Source organism: Petaurus breviceps, unplaced genomic scaffold (assembly GCF_028583685.1).
Source record: "Petaurus breviceps papuanus isolate PSGF00001 unplaced genomic scaffold, PetGlider_PUasm1.0 139, whole genome shotgun sequence".
Classification (NCBI taxonomy): domain Eukaryota; kingdom Metazoa; phylum Chordata; class Mammalia; order Diprotodontia; family Petauridae; genus Petaurus; species Petaurus breviceps.
In genome coordinates, this window is record NW_027185697.1 from 14871655 (window position 1) to 14896029 (window position 24375).

Genomic DNA, 24375 nt, shown 5'->3' on the forward strand with positions numbered 1-24375 from the left:
AGCTTACTTAAACATAGTTGTGTTTTCTTTATTAGAATGAGAACCCCTTCAGAGTAAGAGCTTTCTTTTCCCCTTTGTTGGATCCCCAGTACTTAACACAGTGCCAAGCACATAGTAGGGGATGAATACATGCTTCTTGACTGCCTGATTAGCTGGAAAGACCACTGAACATCACAGTGAAGATTTTCTTCCCTCTTTCATCATCTCTACTCCCTGTAACTTGAAGAATGCACCTAAGCAACTTCTCTCCCTGACTCCATTTTCATTGAAAACCCTTCTTGAGTAGATTATGTGATGTGAATATTTGCACACAAGAATCCAGATTGAGAGATCTGGTTTTGAAACCTCCTTGGACTGTGCATTTGGACTCTTGGTAGATTTGGGGTTTTTTATGACTAGAGAAGCATATTTGAAGATGATATCAGTCCTCTCTCGCCAGCCCTGCCCCACCAAGTCTTAGAGAGTTGTGGTTAGAGGCCATGCTCTGTGTTCATAAAGAATTCTGAACACCTTGGAGGGATGGTGCTAACTGAATCCAAGAGATCCTTTTAATTATGTTATATACACCTCAAGCAAGCACAATAAGATATGTTCTCTTTTGGAAAGGGAGGTGGATATGGTTCCTGGGCCAATTGGATTATCTGTCCAAAGTCCCAAATTCTTTCTATACTCCATTACATAATGAAACCTGCAACTCAATGAATGGACAAATTGCTCACCTTCCTTGATTGTTAATGGCACTGGGTCTGCCTGGTTTCTCCTTTGGTTACTTCCTCGTGGGAAAGCACTCTGTGAGCCTGGGAAATTTGGAGAATTGTTTAAAAAGTCAATAAAAAATTCTTGGGCTTCCAGTCAATGCTGGGATCTGTCCTTAGCACCAAATTATGACTTTGCTCTATTTTTTGACCCCAATGAATCATCTTCAGAAATGACTAATATGCTCCAAATGGGGACAGCTAAGTGACAGGGTGAATAGAGTGTCAGGTCTGGAGTCAGGAAGACCTAAGTTCAAATCTGGTCTCAGACACTTACTAGACATGTGACCCTGGACAAATCACTTAACCTATTAACCTCAGTTTCCTCATCTTGAAAATGAGCTAGAGAAAGAAATGGCAAATTGCTCCCATTTCTTTGCCAAGAAAACCCCAAATGAGGTCATGAAGAATTGGACATGACTGAAACAATTGAACAACAACAAAATGGGCTTTATCATGTAATCTCTTATACCCATTCACACATTTCTGCATACATGGCCCCATGGCTCCATTGTCTCCATATCTCTTCTAGCTGTAGCCTTAGAACCCCATGGTTCCTGAAAGCCCCATGGACTACATGGCTGGTGCTGGATCTAGTCTCAGCATGATGCTGGCTTCAGATAATGGTGTGCTGATAAAGATTTAGCAAGATCTCAAAAAATACATGGCACATTTTTAAGTTTATTGACATTCACTCCATCGCTTTCTTAAGTAAAAGTTAATCAGTAAACATTTATTAAATGCCTACTATGAGAGAGAGAGACAGAGAGAGACAGAGACAGAGAGACAGAGACAGAGACAGAGAGACAGAGAGAGCATTCTAGGCATGGGGCACAGCCAAATAAATCCATATTTTTTGTGCTTGTCAGTTTCTGAGATATAAATGCCTTCTCTGAAGATTTTCCTTTCCTTTCCTTCCCTTCCTTCTTCCTCTTTCCTCTTCCCCTTCCCTTCCTTTCCAATTCCCTTTCTTTCCTTCTCCTCCCCTTTTCCTTTCCTTTTCCCTTCCCTTCTCTGCCTTTCCCTTCCTGGATGCTGGCAGCCTACCCTTCATTGTATGACACTCTCCTCTTTCAAGAAGACAAAAACTGGGGGCAGGTAATTGGAGAAGCAGTGAGCCATGAGGGCTTCCGCACACAGAGCCACTCTGGTTTCTTTGTGCCAGGGCCCAGCTGGAAGGTTGTGCAACACCTTGAGTAAACACTTCCTCATGTAGGGGCAGGAGCAGGCAGAGTTGGAATTTCTCTTCTCTCTCAAGAGGGAGCCCCATGGGAGAAGCCCTACCTGTGCCCTGGGGAGCTGAGCTGAGCTGAGCCAAGCCAAGTAGAGCCAAGTCAAGCAGGTTGGACTGTGCAGCCTGGCATTATGCGCCCCAGGTTACTGCTGGCCATAATCGGGATCCTTCTTCAAGTTCCAGGTAAGTTCATTGTCATGGTTTGTGGCCCTTGGGAGTATCTGGGGAGCATGTTTATTCTCCCATAACTTTTCCTCCTGTTCTTAGGAATGACATCAAAAGCTGGAAGGGTTTTTTTTTAAGATCTTTCTAAGATCAAGTCTCAAAATTTAAATTATAGATTCTCTGCTTAACTGAGGACCCTCAGCACCAGAACTTTAGGCATCTCAAAGATCTCCACTAAATATCCTGGGCAAGTGGTCATCCATTCAGCCTTTGCCTGAAGACCTCCAGTGAGAGTATTTCCAGGCTACTTAATGTCCTATGTAATGTGTGTGTTCAGGACAGGTCTACTCCTGTGATGCTTGGGGTGGTCAACCCAAGTGCCAGGAAGATTGCTGTGGCAATGGATGCACCATGGTTTCAGGGGATAGAATTAGTAACATCTGGGTTCAAATGTTGCTACTGACAATTACTTGTTCTTTGATAATAAGCAAGTGATTTAGCATCTGTTCCTTCAATTATAAAATGAAGACATTAATTCCTTATAACACACGTTGCAAAAAGTAGCCCTGTTTTATCACTTCTGACATACAACTAGACACATTAGAAATCACAGGCAAAAGCAGGGGGATGAGAAGATTTAAAGAAATGAAAAGTGTTTTGTATGCTGGAAAATGAAATCTCCCCTAGATTTGGGAGCATAGACCTAGGTCTGGAAGGGGCCTCATAGTAAGCAAGTTGAATCCCTCCCCCTAAGTTCAAAGTTCAAATACAATTTTGATGCTTACTGTGTGACCTTGAAGAAGTCATATCTCTTCTTCGGCAACTTCTGAAAAGCATTGAAATGCTAGACCACCTTTAATGTCCCTATAGATCCTGGGACTGATCTGGTTAAAGCATTTCATGTTTATAAAATTTTAAGGCAAAAAAAGGGGGCAGATAGGTGGCACAGTGACTAGAGCACAGGTCCCAGAGCCAGGAGGACCTGAGTTCAAGTTTGACCTCAGACATTGGACACACTTACGATCTGTGTGACCTTGGCCAAGTCACTTAACCTCAATTGCTTTGCCTTTCCCCCTCAAACCCCCCCCCATAAAATGTTAAGGCATCATTTAGGGTAATTTCAATATTAATATTAAAGTGATAATTGACCTGTCACATATTTAAAAAATTCAGGGTGGGATGCAGATGTGTTCTGTTCACCTATACGTATTTTAGCATCTTCTGTATATCTTTTAAAGGGTAGGAATTGGAGCTGAGATTTCACTGGAGTAGGAATCTCCCCTATGAGGAAATTCCATCACCAGTGCTGGTGGAGCCTTCTGTTGTACTTCCAGTGATGGGGAATTGCCTGGGGGCACTGAGAGGAGATCTTGAATCCAAGGCTGGCTCTCTTTCTACTGGCCCATTCTGGCTCTCTCAGAATGGCTATCTCAGTGAAAGATGTGTGTGTGTGTGTGTGTGTGTTCATGAATAAGGATGTCTAGAATGCTAAAATGTGACTATATTCAAGAGAAATGAAGGAGTGGGTAGTAGAAAGAATAGTAATGAAGGTCCTGGGTTTGAATCCTGTCTCTGCCCCAAATTAGCTCTGTGACCACTACCAAGTCAGTCCTCCCCTGAGGAACTTTCCTGCCAAATGAAAGGGTTTGTTTCTATGACCTTCAAAATCACCACATATACATGAATTGCTAACTTCCGCTCTATAACTGTGGCATGTTCCTCATACATCACCTGTTATCTGCTAACTCCATGCATGTGCATGGGCTCTCTCCTCAACTCAACAACCTGGAATCCTCGGCTTCCTTCCAGATTGATATCACATTGGACCTTCTGTGGGAGCCCTTCTCCATCCGCCCCGCCCTCCCGCCTTGTAAGGACCTTCCTTCTCTGAGCTTATCTCAGATTTCCTCTGTATTTATCATGTGTGTATTTACTTATATTCATGCCATTTCCCCCTTTGGAACACAAGTTCTTTGTAGAGGGTGACTTTTTTTTTTGTTTGTATGTTATTGTTATTTAGTCGCATCTGAATTCTTGTGACCCCATTTGGGGTTTTCTTGGCAGATATACTGGAGTAGCTTGCCATTTCCTTCTCCAGCTCATTTGACAGATGAGGAAACTGTGGCAAAGAGGGTTAAATGACTTCCCCAGGGTCACACAACTAGTAAATATCCAAGGTTGGATTTCTAACTCAGGTCTTCCTTACTCTAGTACCACCGCTCTATCCACTGCACCACCTAGCTGCCCACACAAGCACAGTGGCTGGTGCTTTATAAAAGCTTGACCTCAGACCAGAGACCATCTAGTCAGAAACACCTTGATCCCTTGGCACATCTGACTGCATGATTGAGGTCAAAGCATCTCATGCAGTACCCCCAGAAACTCTCTTAAGACCAGAAATTAGGGTTTAGCCACTATCTGCCCCGGAAAAGAAGAGTGATCATGCTAGAAATGTCCTTTATCTGAAAAGGCATTGTATGGCATACCTGAAAAGTGGTGACCCATTCCTCCTCAAAGAAATCCAGACCCCCCTTATTTCCCAAAGCCACGCATTCCACTTTCAGGTAGCTCTCATTATTAGGACCATTTTTTCCCCTGATCTCAACACTAGAATTCAACTTTACAGTTTATACCCATTGCTCCTACTTCTTCCCCTTAAGTCCCAGCAGAACAGAGTCAATTCCCATATAGGTCAGGACAAGAAGAAAAATTGAAAATTTTAGAACATTCTCCAAATGCCTCCTTCACAATAGCTCCATGAGGTGGATGGTGATTGACCTGTGTGCCCAGTTTACAAATATGGAAACTGAGGCTCAGAGACTTTATGTGACTCTCCCATAGTTTCCCAACTCATAAACAGCAGTGCCAAGATTTGAATCTGTGGTTTCTGACTGAATACCCAATTATATTTTCTTCTTTATCATATTCCCCTTGATGTAGTCTTTGGTCATAGTGGGATTCCCCTGGCTTCCCAAGATCTTCCTACATAATCCCAATTTGAAGCCTTTTTTCTCACACAACAGAGGGGGAGATAATTTTCCTTGCCCCAACTTAAAAAAAATTCAAAATGATAAAGCTTGTGAATGCTCCATTGAAAAGCTTCGAGGTGTGGGGGATGCTGGGATGGGAGGCAAGGAGATCTGAATCACCTGTGTGAATGACCATGGGTGGGTCACTGAAGTCTTCAATACTCTTGTTCACTTACTCAGTCATGTCCAACTCTTTCATGACTTTCTTGGCAAAGATACAAGAGTATCTTTTCCAGTGTATCTTCATTTTACAGATGAGGCAAATAGAGGACACAAAGCTATTAAATATAAGGGTCCAATTTGAAATCAGATCTTCCTCAATCCAGACCTGGAATTCTATCTATTTCCCCAATTCCCTGCTTTTCAGTGTTCTTGGTGACTTTCTAAGACTATAAGTGATATACACTTTACCAATCTTCATTACCGAAAAGAATTTCCACACTTCGAGTCTCCTACTAAAATTAAATGACAGGTCTATCACCCACCACGTCCTACCCACCAAAAAAATGAAAGGACTTTTGGAACCTTTGTGCACATTGGAGAAATTTACTCTGACCCCATCGCCTCCTCCCACATCCTTTGAGTAGGAAAAATCATGCCAGATGTTTGGAAAGTATTTTACATTCCTCAGAGAGTTAAAAGGACTTTTGGGATTTCATTATAAGAAAAGATACAAACAAACATTCATGATGCTGAGAGGAAGAAAGACAGAGAGAGAGACAGAGACAGAGAGGAAGAGAGAGAGAGAAAGAGAGAGAGACAAAGAGAGAGAGAGACAGACAGAGACAGAGACAGAAGCAGAGACAGAGAGAGAGAGAGAGAGAGGCAGACAGAGACAGACACACAGAGAGAGGCAGAGACATATACAGAGACACAAAGAGAGAAAAACACAATGAGGAACAAAGGGAGACCCAGTGAGGCAGAGACAGACAGACCAAAATGCAGATAAATAGAGAGAGAAGAAGGGAGATAAACATAGAGACAGAGATGAGAGATACACTGAGGAAGAATGAGACAGAGATTGAGAATAGCAGAGATAGAGGGACAAGTGAAGGTGGAGAGGAAGAGGTTGAGGGGAAGAGATAGAGAATAGATGGGCAGAGGGAGAGAGTGAAATAAAGATTAATCAAGAAAAGAGGAATGAAATAAAAGGCAGTTGGAGAGAGATGTGAGAAAGAAAAGATAGGAGGAGAATGAGACAGAGAAAGAGAGAAAGACAGAAATGTATTCACTATATCTGAGCATAATGGGTCCATCAATTTCTTGTCAACAATCATTTGATATCCACTACAATGGAGAATATTTCCTTATTTATCTTAATACCCCCAATGCCTAGCACAGAGTCTGACATATTGCTTATTTCTTGCTCTGTGATTTTATCAGGGAAACAGATCCAAACCAAGCAATAGCTTCTCTATTTCTCTCAAGAATAAAACCATTCTCACTGTGAACAAAGTAAAAACCTGATATTGCCCCAGATTAAACTCATACAACATTTCTGCATTGATGCTATGTGATGACTAATTGTCTCACAGAGTTGCCTGAGGCTCTGAAATATGAAGTCATTTGTTCATGATTGCATAGCTAATAAGCGTCAGAAGCAGGATCTGATCCCAGGTCTTCTTGCTGTCAAGGTCAGCTCTCTCTATACATGCCACCATATTATCTTACAGTTAGGAATCCCCCAAAAGAACTAGGATTCATAGCAGAGACCATTGGCCTCAGGAAGACCTAACTTCAAATACTGCCTCAGGTTGTATGACCTGGACAAGAGTCTTAACCTCTTAACCTCAGTTTCCTCATCTGTGAAATGGGGATTACATTAACACTTGTAACACAGGATTGTTGTGAGAATCAAATGAGAAAATGTATGTCTCTCTAACTCTCTGTCTTTTGATCTTTCTATCTCTGTCTCTCTCTCTCTGAAAATTCTATGTAATAAAGTGATATGTGAATATGTAGATATATGTATAATTAGAGCTCTGTATAACAATAATGTTTACCATTATTATTCATCGCGCTACATTTTTCCAATAACAAAGACAAAAAAAAACAATAATGGTTCACAATTACAAAGCAGTTTCAGTTTTATAAATCATATGCCAACCCTGGGAGTGGGTGAGGGCAATGTAAATAGTTTCCCCCATTTTCCTAAGGAAGAATCAGAGACTCTAAGAGATGCCACACTTTGCCTCAAATAACAGTTCCAGAAAGTGGTTACAATGGGAGTAGATCCCAGGTTTCCATCTATCCAGGACCCTACAGGGAATATGGAATATAGAAGAAAAAATGCATTTATGGAATAAACAAAGACTTAGACTTTATGGTTCTTCCCAGTGAAAAACTAGAAATCCCTGAGTTGCTTTAAAAGGTTATCAAGTTATAAGAATAATTCAATGGTGGAGAAGATATAAACCATCAGTCAGACAATACATGTTTATTAAATACCTGCTCTGTGCTAGCATGGTGCTAAGTACTGGGGAGACAAAAAAGGTAAAATGTGGTTCCTGTCTTCAAGGAGCTTACAATCAAATGGGAAAGACAGCAAGCAAACAAGGATATACAAACAAGCTGTGTAAGAGATAAATGGGAAATTACCAACACAGGGAAGGTCCTAGAATTAATAACAATTGGGGAAGGCTTCCTGGAGAAGACAGAATTTTTTATGAAGAAAGCCAGGACACTCTGGAGGTGGGTATGAGGAGTGAGAATTTTCCAGGCAGTGAAAATGTCTGGGGTCAGTAGATAGAGTGGAATAGCAAAGAAGCCAGTGGCACTTAATTAAAAAGTATGTGAAGGAAGCATAAAAGTAAAAATATTTGAAATAGAGTGGGAAGGAGGCTGGGCTAATAAGGACTTTGTGCACCAAAGAGAGAATTTTATAATTAATTGTGGATGTGATAAAGAGCCACTAGAGTTTATTGACTGCAGGGGTAACATGATTGTAACTACCCTCTAGGAAAATCACTTTGGTAGCTGAATAGAGAGAATGGAGGAAGGAGAGGCCGGAGGCAGGCAGACCAACTTTTGATAGCTCAAGTATGAGGAGGTGAGGACCTGAACCAGGCGAGTGGCGGGATCTAAGGAGAGAAGTGAATTCAAAGACATATCAGAGGAGTCACTGACCTTGAAGCATTTACATTCTACTGACAGAAGGGTTTTCTTCCTATTCCCCAGATCCTCAGCTCAGCAGTTGGGTAACATCTAAGCCTTCTCATAAGGTGGAGCACATTAATTCTGAACTGAGATGTAGGGTCATAGAACCATACAACACTGTTTCAGATAAGGAAGAGACTTTAGTATCATCTGATCCAAACACCTCATGTCCCAAATGAGGATGAGATGCACAGTGATCACTTCCAGGTCACATGATGATCAAGGAGGAATTCTGGATTTAAACTCAGGTCCTCTGCCTCCAAACTGGAAGTTCTTTCTGACTGAATAATCCTGCTTCTCATGTACAAAATGGTTATTTTTCATCCACAAAACCTAACCATTCCTGAGCATTTAAATCTAGGAAGTGATTTAACTAGAAATGAACTCTAAATCCTTTCTAAAATAGTCGAATGGCAAGAGAAGTAGCTCAGCATCTTCACTAGAGGGCTGGCCTTAGGGACAGAAAGACCTGGGTTCAAGTCTTTCCACTGACATTGACAAGCTGTGTTACCATGGAATAGTTCCCTGACCTCCCAAGATACTCTTTAGACTAGAAACCATGGAAAAAGTTGCTAATCTGAATAAGTGAAGGAAATCCTCACACCAGGGACTTTCCCATAGTGATGAAATCAAGAGTCAGAATTATTGCAGCTAAAAACATAAATTAAACCTCACCGACTAAATATTTCATTCAACTGGTCTCTGCCTCACTCTCTCCAATGCACACCCAGTAAATGTGAGTTCTGTGGGAAACTCTGGAGAGTGAGAAAGCAAGAATTAAAATGAATTAGGGGATAAGTATTATGTTACACACTGGATTTCTATAATCCCAGGATGGCAGTTACTTGTGTTTGTTCTGCCTGCTTCAAAATAATTAACCTGGACCTATTCAGCTGGGAAGAAACTAAACTGTCATCTAGCATAAGGAGGCAATGGCAAAACAATATTTAACAGTGTGGGGAGAGGATGGAAATTGACATTAATTGTCCCACCTCTGAAGTCCTTTCTTCTCAGTGTCTTCCTCAGATTCAAAAAATTAAATATATTTGAGGAGTTATTCATTATGAAATGTTTGCCAAAAATAGTTTTAATAATAAAATCAGATTTTCCAATCCAAGAAAGGTTGTTTGTCATAGTTTAGAGGAACAAGTTTGTCTTCTTTCATGGTAGCTGACCTAGACCTAGAGTCAGGAAGATGTGGCTTTGAATCCTGACTCTTAAATTTGCAAATTATATGATACTGAGTATCATTAAGTTTCTTTGAGCCTCAGTTTCTCCATTTGTAAAAGGGATAATTCTAGCATCTACCTTTTCAAGGCTTTGTGAGAATTGGATGAAATAATGCATGGGAAACACTTTTCAAATCTTCTAGCTCTTTTTAAGATTCCTTTATTACGGACTTCTTTCTTTGGCCTTGACAAATTCAATGAGTGTGTGCTCTGGAGAAAAAAGAAACACTCGATTCAGAGAGGGCAGAAAAGTGGATTCACATCCTACCTATGACTACAAGTTGTCTGACTGCTAAGAAGTCATTTAATCCTCAGTCTCCTCCTACATAAAATGGTGACAATGATAATTCTTGTAATCTCTCCATCTCAAATGAGATAATAAATGTAAAACATTTTGCAAAACTCAAAGTGCTATGTCAATATTGATCAAAGGTTAATAGATCTAGGACTTGAAGGAACCTCAGTCCTGAGAGGTTGACCAGTTTCATATCTTTATTTTATAGATGAAGAAACTGAGCCTCAAGGAGGTTAACGTCTTGCCCAAGATCACACAGCTAATATACGGCAGACCTGAGAATTGAATTTGTGTCCCCTAGTTTGAGAAGCAAGATAGTTCAGTGACTAGAGCCCAGGATTTGATGGGGAAAGGTGCGGGTTTGAATCTTGCTTCAGACACTTCCCAACTGTTTGATTCTGAGCAAATAAATCTCTCTGGGCCTTGATTTCCTCGCCTGTAAAATGAGTTGGTTGAATGCAGTAATCTCACTCCTCTAAATTCTTTTTCCTATGATTTCAAATGGAGCACATTGTCCATTGCACCATGCTGCTCTCTAATAATTAATATCATTTGTATTAGCCATAAGTACTCACATGGTAATTTTGTGCATTAGAACTGAAAAAGGCAGTTACTAGGAAATTTACCATGGAGGAAACACTTGCTGACCCTCCCACCATCAGAATATCTCATTAACTGGATTGGCCACATTCCAGTCAAAATGACAGTTCATGGTATCTTAGGGAGTATGTTGTTCATTCACTGCCAGGCCCCCATGTTACAAAGTCTTATTCATCTACAGATATGAGTAGGAGAGTTTGTTAGTAAGCTCTGTGACTCCATGATCACCATGATGTCCAGTAGGCTAACTGATGTGTTCTCTTCACTCTCTGCAAAACAGTGTAGTAAAGGGGAAGGACCATCGAGTCCAATCCCACCTCTGATCATTCCTGCCTCGGTTACTTGAGTATTCCCATTAAACCTCTTGAGCATCGATGATCTCATGTAGATGAGGGAGTTAGTTTAGTTGGTCTCTGAGACTCTTTTCTGGTCTAGATCTATAATAATATATGTATTTCTGGTTCAATGAAAATGGGGCATTCCTGCTTGAAATATTATGAAGAAGGTTTCCTTTTCCTATGTGGTATGGTTTTGGATTGACTATCCCCATGGGTAGTATGTATAGGGGCATCGTTTCCTCTCTCTGAATGCTACTGCTTTGCAATCTTATTTTTTCATCATTTATTTGGGAAAATGCTGCCCCCTACCAACCAGATCCCATCGGGCAGCCCAAGGGCTTGTAATGGCAAGGGGATTTGAAGATCTTCCCTGCCCCTTAATGGACCTCAAGTGAAAACCAACAGGAGAGGCTTGATTGGGGGGCGGCTTGTTTCTCAGGAAGGCCCACACCTTTTATTACTTTGTAATTAGGCAGTGGGTCACTAAGGTTGAGATGTCCTCTGACTCTGAAGAAGGGTATATATATTCTGAGGTGAGCTTTTGCTTCAGGACTTACTTATGTGAACAGATGTGTGATTTGGCCAGATGAGACTCTGGGTAACTGTTGATCCTGCCCCAACTCTGAAAACCTAGATGTTGGTGCTTCTCTCCCTGGTACCTATGTATGCATGTGATGGTCAGACAGCTTAGAAGCCCTGTCTGTTGGTTGGTTGAACTGTGCTATTTTCTCTGTGTTTTTTTTTCTGCTTGTAATTTCTGTTTGTATTTTCTGAAGTTCAGGGTGCTGACTTTTCCACCTGAATTAAGTGATACACACACACACACACATACACACACACACATCCATACATACACACACATAGCCCCTCCTGTTTTCTGACTCTCAGATCAACTACCCTCTTCTCAACAATCAAGGGTAGAGGACATGATCACTTATACTGCCCAGATAACAAAAAAAAAACCCCACCAAACTCTAGGTAAGAAGGTACACCAGTGGACCTTACCATCTGTCTGCCATTATTCCATAAAGTCCACTCTGTCTTAGGTTGATTATATAGTCTCCAAACCACCCGGGCATTGCCATCTGATCGGCTGATGCATACTAAGGGTGCCTGAACCCTGCCTTTGATCTTGGTGTCCATCCTAAGAAGTTTCAAGACTTTTTATATGCTCTGAAGCTGAACCCTCCTATGTCCACTGTCTCCACTGTCTCCACTGAACCATGTCAATTCCTTGAGCGCAGAGACCATTTGTTTTGTTTTGTATTCCCAATACTGATCAAAGTGTTTGATACATGTTATTGTTGTTGTTATGTTGATTTAGGTATGCCTGACTCTCTGTGACACCATTTGAGGTTTTCTTGGCAAAGATACTGGAATAGTTTGCAATTTCCTTCTCCAACTCATTTTACAGATGAGGAAACTGAGGTTAACAGGGTTAAGTGGTTTGCCCAGACTCACCCAGCTTGTGTCTGAGGTCAGATTCAAATTCATGAAGATGAGTCTTTTTGATTCAAACCTGGCACTCCATCCACTGAACTATGTAGTTGTCCTTGCCATATAGTAAATGCTTAGGAAAAATGTTTACATGCATTTATCCTAGGTTCTAACACAATCAAGTAATCTGTTCTTATTAAAAAAAAATACTAAATTATAGTATCACTTTAATTAACCAACTGATTCTAAATTCCTGCCCTGATTCATTATATATCATTTATTAAATAAATTGCAGATGCCTCTTTCCAATAAGCTTTCAGTCATCTCTCTCAAAAGTTAATACCTTAATCTAGGATCAAATAAATTTAGAGATTACTGAAGATATAATTTATACATAGTGTAACAAATAATAATAATAATAATATAAAATACAAATTCTTGATTACAATGTATCAGCTGTGAGACTGATTGAAGCCATAGTCACTGCCACATTACTGGGGCAGTTACTTCTTAGGTTTGGAAACATTGTACCACAGTTCAGGTCTTTCAAGATGGTAGCCTAGTTTCTTTACAGACAAAAGTTGAAACTCAGTTCTCTTAGGAATCCTTTTCTTTTTTTTCCTGTCTCTGACAGTTAAATTAGAGTCTATGAAGAAAGAAGTTCTCTTAATCTTTTTCTCTTCATTCTCACATAATCTTCAATCTCACAGAATTTAACAGAAAGATAGACAATCTGACCATTTTTCTCTATAGTCAATTCTCTCTTATAAATACAGTAAAGGTATCTATAGTGTCAGGGCTATTGAAACTGGTGTTACATTCCTCCTCATAGTCAAATATATTTCAGTCTCCTGAAAAATCATCTTGTGTAAATCCATATTTTATGATGTACAATATGATATTGTATAATATTAAACCAAATCCCTATTAATATCATGTAAAATAAATATACAATAATGCAAAGTATTAAATAACAAGCTAAGACTCTAAAAAAGGACATAATACATGTACACATTAAAACAATGAGAGGAGAAACAAATACCACACTAGCAATAATAAGAATAGTTCAAAATAAAATTCAAATTTCATAACACTGTATGTACACATCTAAAAGTACCAAGAAACCTTATTTATAATTGAACTATCAAATATATCTGGTTATAAAAAGTGCCAGATAAGGGACTGGGCCTGAGATTATATTGTTTTCTGGGACTCCCAGATGAGGAAAATCTCTCTAATAATATAGGTGAGCATCTTCTCTGGAACTTTTAGTTTTAGAGACTGGTCTAGAGCAGAGGCATCAAACACATAGCTTGCATGGTCACTGATAACACATAGGCTGAAGCAGATTGAAATTTGATTGGAAAATATTTAACAAAATCAATAAAAATGCAAAAGATTAAGATAATATTGGGGTAGCCATGTGGCACAGTGAGTAAGAGCACCAGCCTTGGCTTTGGGAGACCCGGAATCAGTTGCGACCTCAGATACTTGGCACCCACACAAAATATCTGGCCATGTAACCTTGAGCAAGTTACTTAACCCAAATTGCTTTTAAAAAAAGATAATATTAATATTTGTTTTTCTAAGGCACAGTGGATAGCCCTGGAATCAGGAAGAATCATTTTCTTAAGTTCAAATCAGGTCTCAGTCACTTAATAACTCTGCTTCTGGGAAAGTTACCTAACCCTGTTTAACTCAGTTTCCTCATCTGTAAAATGAGCTTGAGAAGGAAATGGCAAACCACTCTAGTATCTTTGCCAAGAAAACCCAAAATGGGGTCACAGAGAATCAAATATGACTGAAATGATAGAATAAAAAATCAATGTGCAGTCCACAGGAATCATTATGTATGGATGAGAAACCCCTATTATTTTTGCATTTGAGTTTGACACTATGGACCTAGAGCAGTGAAAAGTTAAGTGATTTGCCTAAGGTCATGCAGCCAGTTGGTGTCAGAGGTGGATTGGGAACCCAAGTCTTCCTGACTTTGAGGCCAGCTCTCTTTCCATAAAGTCCCTGACACTTTATCTCTACAAGGTTGGCATTATGATTTTTTATAAATGTATGTGTATGCCTTTCTTCTACTTCCCCTTCTAATTTCTTCAGCTGATCTCTCACACTCACATTTTTTATCTATTCATCAAATTTATTTAGCTTTGTTTCAAATTTCTCCAGTATTCTTATCACACCAAAGTTCTTCAGCCAAACTGTCCTTGTGTTTTATTCCTTGATAACAAAACTGGGCCACAGTCTAATCTACATTTATTGGTATGGTTTCCTGATAATTTGTTTCTGCTGACCAAGTGATGATTCTCTCCTCAGATGCATTCATTAAATTTGTGGCCATTTAGTCTACATTTAGAAAAGGTATCCATTATATTTCTCTGAATGTATTTAGAATGAGACACTCTTGTAATGAATTGTTGTAGTATAGCTAGTGATGAGACCATGACTGTAATTGTCAGGGCCTAAGTCATGTCCTCCTATTCCAAGGCTAATTCTTTGGGATTTAGTGGTTTTCCCACAGACTCTTTGTTTCTTGTTAACTTCTCATGTGTCCATCCAAGCCACAGCTATAGCCTCAGATATTTTTATATATCTACTTGCTCTGTGTTGGTGGTGATCTTGAATGAGACTGCCCTCACTTTTTATTCTCTTGGTCTTTGGTTTTCTAATAATGTGATTCTCTGGCTCTGTCTTTCATTGACTTGTTTACATTTGTCTCTTAATCTCCACTTCCAGTGTTACATTATTCCTGTCCTGTTCACACATAGGACAATGGGATCATATATTTAGAGCTGCAAGGGGCCTTTGAGACCACTGAGTCCAACCCCTTAAGAAGATTATTTAAGCTCATATCTTTAAGATAAAGTTATAATATGATGTGAAAGTTGGAGAAGTCTTTAGAGATCTGTTTGTTCAGCATTCATTTCAGAGAAGGAAACTGAGGCCCAGAGAGATTAGAGGATTGAGAAGTAGAAGGGACCTTTAAGGTCATTTAGGCTGGCCCCCTCACTTAATGGAAGATTTAGTAAAGACTCCAGTAGGAAGCTGACCCTTTCTTACTTTTCCTTTTTTAATTTGCATTTTACCCCCTCCCAGATTCCATGATTCAGCTATACTGGTCTACATGCTGAGCCTCCTGCAGTGTTATGCCTTTGTACTGACTCTCCCTGTGCCCTGGATTCCCTGTCCCCTTGCCCCTCTACCTCTTAGTTTCTTTCTCTTCTTTCAAGCCTCAGATAAAATATCTCCTCCTACGGGAGGCATTTCCTGGTCCTAATTCTCCCCTTCCACGTTATCCCCAGTCACTCGCACTTTCCCCTCCAAGACACATCTGTCTGCTATGTACCTAGTTATTTACAATGCTGTTTCTCCCATTAGTGTGTGAGTTCCTTGAAGACAGGTACTGCTTTTATATTTCTTTTTATCTCCTGTGCTTAGTATGTTTGACATATAGTAGGTGCTTAATAAATGCTTGTTCACTGACTGACTTAAGGTTACCTGACTTATAAGTAGCCAAAATATAATGTGGACCAATGTCTTATGACTATCATTCCTGTGCTTTTATTATTACCTTATGACAAAATTGCCTACCCAAAGTGTCCCATAGTTGCTGAATGTCTGTCAGGACAAAGACCCAAAGTCCCTGACCCTAAAATGTTACACTTTTCCCACTGTATCTAGTGGCTTCCAGTGTTGAAAGTTCTATCAATTTGTTAGAAAATTCATCAGAGGGAGACATTTTGAATTGACTTGATTGAAACATTGGCCTGGCTATGTTACTGTCCTCTTTGAGGGATTTTTGTGAATCTCTTTTCTCTCTTGAATCAAGTGTAAACTCCTCTTTCTGTGTGACACCAAGAAGCCCTCATCAAGTTTCTCCTTTCTGCCTTTCCTCACTGATTTCACAGCCCTCATCCCCTTATCAGTTCTGCTCTGTAGTCACATTGGCCAACTTGCTGCTCCCACAAGGGTGGCATTCCATTAGCCATATGATCAGTTTGCTAAAGTTATTCTCCATGCCTACAATGCTCTATGTTCTCTCTTCTACTTTTTTGAAAAAAAAAAAAAACAATCTCTCCTAACCTTTTAAGCCTTAACTTAGATGTCAACTACAATACATGGCCCTTCATGATCCCACCCCCCACAATTACTTTGATATAAAGATTTAATTCGCTTGTCTTGGGACACATTATATCTTCCAAATATAATTTAAGCTCCTTGGGAAAGCTCCCATTTTTTAAAATTTTGTTTTGTAATCCCAGTAAAAAAAAAGTAGGGGGGCACCAACATTTAAAAAAATATATGTATGCTCATGCAGCCCTGTAATTTCATTTCTGTAGTGAGATATCCTCAGGGTAGAAATGTATTTTACCAATAAAGATCAGTACCAACTTTGGTATTTAGAGCCTTACAGAATTGTTTAGGACACAAAGATGTAAAGAGACTTGCCTACAATCAAACAGCCGATATATGCCAGAGATTGGATTTTCATGGGGGTTATCCACTCTCAGGCCATCCCATCTCTTTATAATGAGCCAGGCTGCCTCTCACATAGGAATAATTTTTAAAAGTTGGCTGAACTTACTTGAAATTTATGCTTTAAATTCAGGTATCTGTTTCATCTATCTATCTATCTATCTATCTATCTATCTATCTATCTATCTCTCTTTATCTATCTATCTATCCATTTTATTTATTCATTTATTTGTTTGTTTATTTATTGTTAGCAGGTTAATCTCCATCCCTCTTTCTCATGTTTACCTCCCCTGTTCTAACACAGAATATATAAGGAAAATTAGGATATCACAGGAAGAATGAAATATGAGTTTGAAGTTATGTGTCTTTATCTTGACTTACATCATTTCTGATATAATAATATTTATATAATGCTTTAAAGGTTTGCAATGATATTTACACATTTTTGTATGATCCTTTCTATAACCCTGTGAAGTAGGTGCTATGATTATCAGATTAGAAAAATTGAGACACAGAAAAGTGTGACTTACCCAAGGTCATTGTTTAACTCCAAGATAAACAGTCTTTGTTATGGTACCCAGTTGCCTTCCCTTTGTATTTGATCTCTCCTCACACTGACTTCCATGCATTTATTGCTTCATCAATTCACTTAAATTCCTACTCTGAATAAAGTTTAGAGTCTTCTATACTTTCCCACCTTTGACTCATTTCAACTCTGGGGAGATAATGGTCACCTGAGATATTATGGTGTATTGTTCCATTACCAGTCTGTACTTATTTGGTATTTACTTCTCTCTGTATATGGTGGTTCCCTATAATAAAATATACTTTCACTGAGGATAGGGCTTGTTTCATTTTTATTTATTTATCTCCCAGGAAATGGCACAATGTTTTCACTTAAAATTTGAATTTAATCAATCTGAATTGAAAACACCTTTGGCATGAATTAGGTGAGAACTAACTTAGAATCCTATATCTGACACTTGATAGACATATGAGCTTCTGGTCAAAAATCTCTTACTTTATCTGGACCACAATTTTGTCATTTATAAAATGGATATAATGACCTTGATAGTATCTTCCACACAGAGTCATTGGAGGATTGAATATAGCAAGAACATCAAGCTTTTGGCAAACTTTGTAGGGGTATATGAAGATTAACTAGTATGAGGAAACAGTGCATTTATGAACTGGGATATTCCAATGTTGCTTCAACAATATTCCTTCTTATTTTTCCTAGTCAGAGCTGCCAAGGAATCCCCTGGGAAAAAGCTATTTGATGTAATTTATCCACGGAAACGACATGCCCTACATAAGAGAGATGTAGAAGACCAAGGGCCCAAAAGGCAGGTATGACATTTGGAGTACTCATGTGAAATTTCACCAGGTTATATTTTTATATATACTTGTTAAAATTTTAGCTCAAAAAACGCAAAACAATTACAGACTCTTTGGGAGCAGGGTGTGTTTTTGGCCTATCCTTATATCCCCAGTACTTAACACAGTGCCTGAAATATGATAGGCACTCGATGAATGCTTGGTTTTCATTTAAATATTTTATTTTTCCAATTACAGATAAATAATTTTAACATTAATTTTTTAAAATTTTGAGTTCCAAATTCTTTCTCTCTCTTTCTCCTCCTCCCTCATTGAGAAAGACAGCAATTTAATATAGGTTACACATGTAGTCATACAAAACATATTTTCATATTAGTCACAGACAAAAAAAAAACAAGAAAAAACAAAGAGTTTTTAAAAATGACGCTTCAAACTGCATTCACATATCATCCATTCTTTCTCTGGAAGCAGATAGTATTTTTTATCATAAGTCCTTCAGAATTGTGTTATTGCTGAGAATAGCGAAGTCATTCACAGTTGATCATGTGCTTCCACTTCAAATCTTTTAACATCATCCCTCTCCCTCTCCTCTCTTGTTGCAATCTCTAATTAAAGGAGGCGGTACTTCTCTTTGCCAAGGACATCTCCTCCTTGCATAGATCCCATCCTCTTGCAACTTCTCCAGCAAGCGGATCACTCCTACCTAAAATTAATCCATCCCTCCTAATCTTCAGTCTTTTTCTATCTACTACTTCCCTTCCTGCTGCCTATAAGTTCACATCTAAACCTCCCCTATCCTGACAAAATCCTCACTCCATCCTATGATCTCCAAGAGTTAATATCCTGGATTTTTTCTCCCTTTTACAGGGAAACTCCTGGGAAGTGGACAAAGTTGTCCATATTTATTGCCTCACTTTCCTCACTTCTCCCTCACTTCTCAACTCATGAAGTTCTATCCTGGGAATTTTTCTATTTCTCCTTGATTTCTTTCTTGTTCTGTGGCCAAGAATATCTTCAGTACTCCTAAGTTCCACATCACTAATTTCATGTTACTCCCCTTTCAACCTTTTACACTCCATCCAAAAGGACGTTTTTGTTACTCATCACACATAACATTCCGTCTCCTGACTCTGTCTTCACATTGGCCATCTCCCTGCCTGGAATGAGTTTTGCCCGCTGGAATGCCTTATTTGCATCTAGGGGCCATTGTGCCTAGAATGATGGAGCTGACGTCTGGAAGAACTAGGCTTGAAGTGTGCTTCAGAATGTAGTACCTGGGCAAGTCAGTTCACATCTATTTCCCTTAGTTTCCTTGCCTATTGCTATGAAGCAATTAGGAGAAGTACTCCCTTTCGAGCATCATGGTGAAGACATAATGACATAATAATTTAAAAATTATTTTCAAACCTTAAAGGGCTATATCAATTCTAGCTGCTATTATTATTTTCTCTACTGAAGCATTACTTTCCATACTGCTGATCCCCTTGGTGCTTGGCCCCCTTCCATGATGGACCTTGTATTGATTTAGAGTATGTTTTCTGTGCACATATTCCACAACAGGCTGTATCGACAAGTAGAATGTCAGCTCTTTGAGGGCAGGGATGGTTTTACTTCTGCTTGTGGATACCCAAAGATTAGTACTGTGGTCAGCATAGAGTAGACACTTAGTAAATGTTGGTTCATTGATTGCTTGACTAAGTAACTGCTATTCTCTATCTCGTTCTCATTGCTGTCTTTCTAAATGACATGTAATAACATGCCTGGAAGACCTAAAAATTAACTGAAAAACATGAAGTGGTTAGGCACTGTTTAATATTTTAGAGAACAAAGATATCTTCAGGATCTTAAAGTCTAGAATAAATAGATCCTAGGCTCCTTTGAAGGGATTAACCAAGGGTAAATGGATAGGGTTGATAGAATCCCTTTGATGTTAAGGCCAATATCTAGTGTTCAGTCACTGGAGGGTTCTGCCTACTTCCAGTTATTTCCCACCTTCCCTTTTGGGGAAGGATGAGCAAATTTAGTCAGCCCTCTTCTTCCTTATTTCGTTAGGCGTAGAATACGTGCTGATTCTTTGTTCAATAAATATTTGTTTTCTAATGGATTCTCATCGCTTCATTTTTTTTTCTATTCATAAAGACAGCTGAGTGAAATGGATTCCTGAGTAAACATGAGAGAAAGAAGACAAAAGTGGAGTGAAATCCTGATAACTTTAACCTTCTGGGGAAAAGAACTATTTGAATTAGTGAAATCAGTGCCCACAATGGTGCAATGTGTTCTGTACAAAGAACTCTGTAAATCTGGACATATAAACCACATGCAAGGAAGGAGATTGGCAAGTTTGAGACTGCCCATATGTGAGCCAATATAGGAGTGGCCCAATGTAGCAATTCTTGCCATATGAAGGTCAATTGAAGGAACTAGGAGTATGTAATCTGGAGAAGAATTAAGGGTAGGGCCATGACATTTATGTTCTCAAAGAGGGATTCAATTTCTTCTGCAGGTGCCCCACCAAAAAACAAACATGAAAGGGGTCATTATCTTATGGAACAGTAACAACAGCACCAACAAACCTAGTTTTTATATTGAGCCTTAAGGTTTCAAAGTGATTTACAAATATTATTTCATTTGATCCTCACAATGACACTGGGAGGTAGATTTTTACAGATGAGGAATTTGAGGCAGAGAGAGAGTAGGAACTTGCTGATGGTCACACAGCTAGTAAGAATTTGATACAGGTATAAAACTCAGGTCTCCCTGATAAAAGGTCCAACACTCCAGCTGCCTCAGACCGCCATAGACAAACAACAACGATTACAACAACAGCCTCAGATTGACACAAATGGATTTAGATGCAATACCATGAACATGCTCCTAATTATTAAATACTTTGATTTTTTTCTCTACTTTTTTCTTCTGTGCTTACTCCAGTCACAGAAGGTTTTATCCCACCCATACCTTGTATCCTGTGATTTATTCTATCTTTGTCTTTCCATAAATTCTCCAGGAGGGATTCACTCAGGCAATGAGTGTCTCATTTCATCCTTTTTAATATCCTAGAGTGCTGATGTAGTTCCTACCTGGTCTCTCCTTGTCTCCCTTTTTTGAACAAACAATCAATTTCAATTTCTGATTTTAAATAACCTTGAAATGATCTTTTATGCTAGTCCTTATTTTTTGGCATCTTTGGCCATGTATTGATGCCCACTATTTATATTTCAGGGGTTCGGTGCTACTTGCCATTTTCTCTTTTCCAACTTTATCGTGTTCCATTGTTTGGCACCACAGAGCCCAGGGCTGGGGAATGTTCTTATGCTGTCGTATATGATCAATGTGTCTCTTGGTTTGACTGAATGCTTTTATATATGGAAATATGCATGTACATATTCATATTATCTATGCTAGTGGTCCAAAAATCAATCCAATTTTAAGTTCTTAAAGATTAAAACATATACACACAGGGGGTGGCCAGGTAGCACAGTGAGTAAGAGCACTGGCTCCAGTGTTGCGAAGACCTGGAGATCGAATCCCGGGCTCAGACACTTAGCACCCACCCAGAAACACCTGGCCGTGTAACCTTGAGCAAGTTACTTAACCCCAATTGCTTAGGGGCAGCCAGGTGGCTCAGTGAGTAAGAGCACCGGCTCCAGTGTTGGGATGACCTGGGGATCAAATCCAGGCTCAGATACTCAGCACCACACCCAGAAATAACTGGCCGTGTAACCTTGAGCAAGTTACTTAACCCTGATTGCTTAATTAAAAAAAAAACATATACACACAATATGTATGTATGTACAAATATACACACACATACATAAATACATCTACATGCATGTGTATGTATTGAGCATATATATCATCACATGTAAATACATATGCATGTGTATATATAAATATGCACACACATATGTATATACACACATACACACATATACACAAGGCAATTGGTAGTTCATTGACTAGAGTGCTCAGTGGACCTAGAATGAGGAAGATGTGAGTTCAAATCCAACCTCAGACATTTACTAAGTGTGTGGCTTTGGGCAAACCACTTAATCTCAGTTTCCTCACCTATGAAATGGGAATAGAATAAAAAGCACCTACCTGACATAAACATAAAACGAGTTAGTGTTTGTGGCCCAGCACGGTGCTAAGTGCTGGGGGTACAAAAAGAGGAAAACGGAATTCACTTCGATACACATTTATTAAGCGCCTGCTATGTGTCGGGCACTGTACTAAGCATAGGAAAAGAGACCAAAGACACTCCCATCCCAAGGAGCTCACAACCTAACAGGTATAGACAGTGCACAAAAGTGAGCTGAAAGGTGGGGGACAGTGACCCTCTGGGGACCCACACATGCACACTGGTTAGGACTGCAGCCTGGAGAGGGATGCAGATGTCTTTAGCCTGGGCCTTCTCCTGAGCTTGGAGGCTCTGGAGGAAGCTAGGCAATCAGAAGGTGAGGCTCAGGGGTGCAGGGCACTTCCACTGTGAGCAGTCCAGCCAGCTTCCAGCCTGAAGGGTTTCTGGGGGAGGGCCAAGATAAGTCAGCATCATGTGCAGCTTGGAGAGAGGTGAAGGCGAAGGGCTTGCCTGCAGGCTTTGGGTTCACAAGTGGCAGAGTCAGAAAGTGCCCTGTGTCCCAAGCTCCTCTGCTTCTCCATTTCCCTCCTCCATCCGGGCTTGGCCAGTTCACGTTTCTGTTGAGAAGTGCCAGTTTAAAATGGAAAACCAAACCCAATGAATGTCAACAACAGTGACACATTCATGAGCTGGGAAGGAAAGGGAGGTCTGTTTTCAGTCCCCTATCAGTGGCAATAATTCACTCACCTGGTGTTCCCTCATATACCAAATAGTCATGGTGGCTGCCAGGAGTTTTGCAATCCACAAAGGTTTTAAGGACTCCCCATGCACTGGAGATACAGAACTAAAAATGACCCAATTTATGCCCTCAAGGAGCTTACATTCTACTGAAGGAAGGGAGGAGAGACAGCAGCTATACCGAGAAGTAAACATACATTATATACACACATGTATTTATAGGCCTAGATATTAAATAACATGTGTATTCATTGGTGGGACAGAAAAGAAAATGGATTTATATTAATACTTTTTAAACAAAAATGATTTTAAAAAGGGGTAGAAGGCATGGAATGTCACATGTATTTTTACGTGAGCTTACTGTATTATTAGTTTGGGTGTTTTGTTTTGTTTTGTTTTGTTTTTTAACTGTTTTATGAGAGACCCTTCATGGAGTGAAGGCAATATGTAAATATTTGTACTCTAAAACAAAACATATCAATAAAACTTTAAAACAAAGTAATTTCCATAGGGAGGGGACAAAACAGCTATGGATAGAAAAGTCTCCTTTAGAGGAGGACAAATAAACTATACTTTGAGGGACTCTATTAGTTCCAAGATTTTAAAATAAGAAGGAAATGCATTCTAGATATACCATGCAAAGGCAAAGCAGTGGGAATTTTCAAGAGGAAGTATGTATGATGTGTATGTGCGCTGTAAATAGACCGGTTCTATAATACGGTTACATCACAATTCCAACAGCACTATTTTTACCATATTATTTCCCTCCTTAAAAATCTGCTCTCCCTCCCTCTTGCTCCTTCTCAGAGCTAAGCTCCTTTCTGCCTGGTTTTGTGGGATTTTTTTCCAACTGGGTCCATACCTCGTATATGTCTGTCCTCCCTTCTCCTCCCTGCACTTTCCAACTCTGGCACCTACATATGTGTTCATTGCTCCTTTTAGAAGGCAAGGTCCTAGAGGGCAGGGACTGTCTTGCTTACTTTGATTTTTGTCTCCATGCTTAGGCCAGGGACTGGAACATCAGAAGCAGTTATAGCATGCTCAGGCATTCATTAGTTCATTCTAGCATCCAAATGGATGGGCTGTTGTTAGAATGCCAAATATACACTTACCTAAAAGACTATTTCATGGAGAACTCACATGAGGCAGGCACTTCCATGGTGTTGAGAAGAAGTAATACAAGGACACTCTCACGGTCTCTCTGAAGAAGTCTGGAATTGATTGCATATCATGGGAAATGCTAACAAAGGACCTCCCAGCATGATATGGTCACGTCAAAGAAGGCGCCTCTGCTCTATGAGCAAAGCAGTATTGCAGCAGCTACAAAGAAATGGGAGATGTGAGAAATGAAGGCCATCTGTACTCCAGATTGGTCATATGGACTATTTGTGCCCAAGCCATGGTAGATCCTTCTGAGCTCATGCTGGTCTGATCAGCCACAGTTGGTCACACTGTTCCTTGACCCCAATACAGTGATGGCATTTTGGTCCTCTTT

At 39.6% G+C, this 24375-nt stretch overlaps 1 protein-coding gene across 1 annotated transcript in view; it reads left to right on the forward strand.

The window, feature by feature from the left end:
• Window positions 1-2013: 2013 nt before the first annotated feature.
• Window positions 2014-24375, forward strand: part of ADAM28 (ADAM metallopeptidase domain 28) — a 143444-nt gene continuing 121082 nt past the window's right edge. The window contains exons 1-2 of the mRNA XM_069067404.1: window positions 2014-2172; window positions 17964-18073. Of these exons, the coding sequence (XP_068923505.1) occupies window positions 2121-2172; window positions 17964-18073 (162 nt within the window). The 5' untranslated portion in view covers window positions 2014-2120. The remainder of the gene's footprint in view (window positions 2173-17963; window positions 18074-24375) is intronic.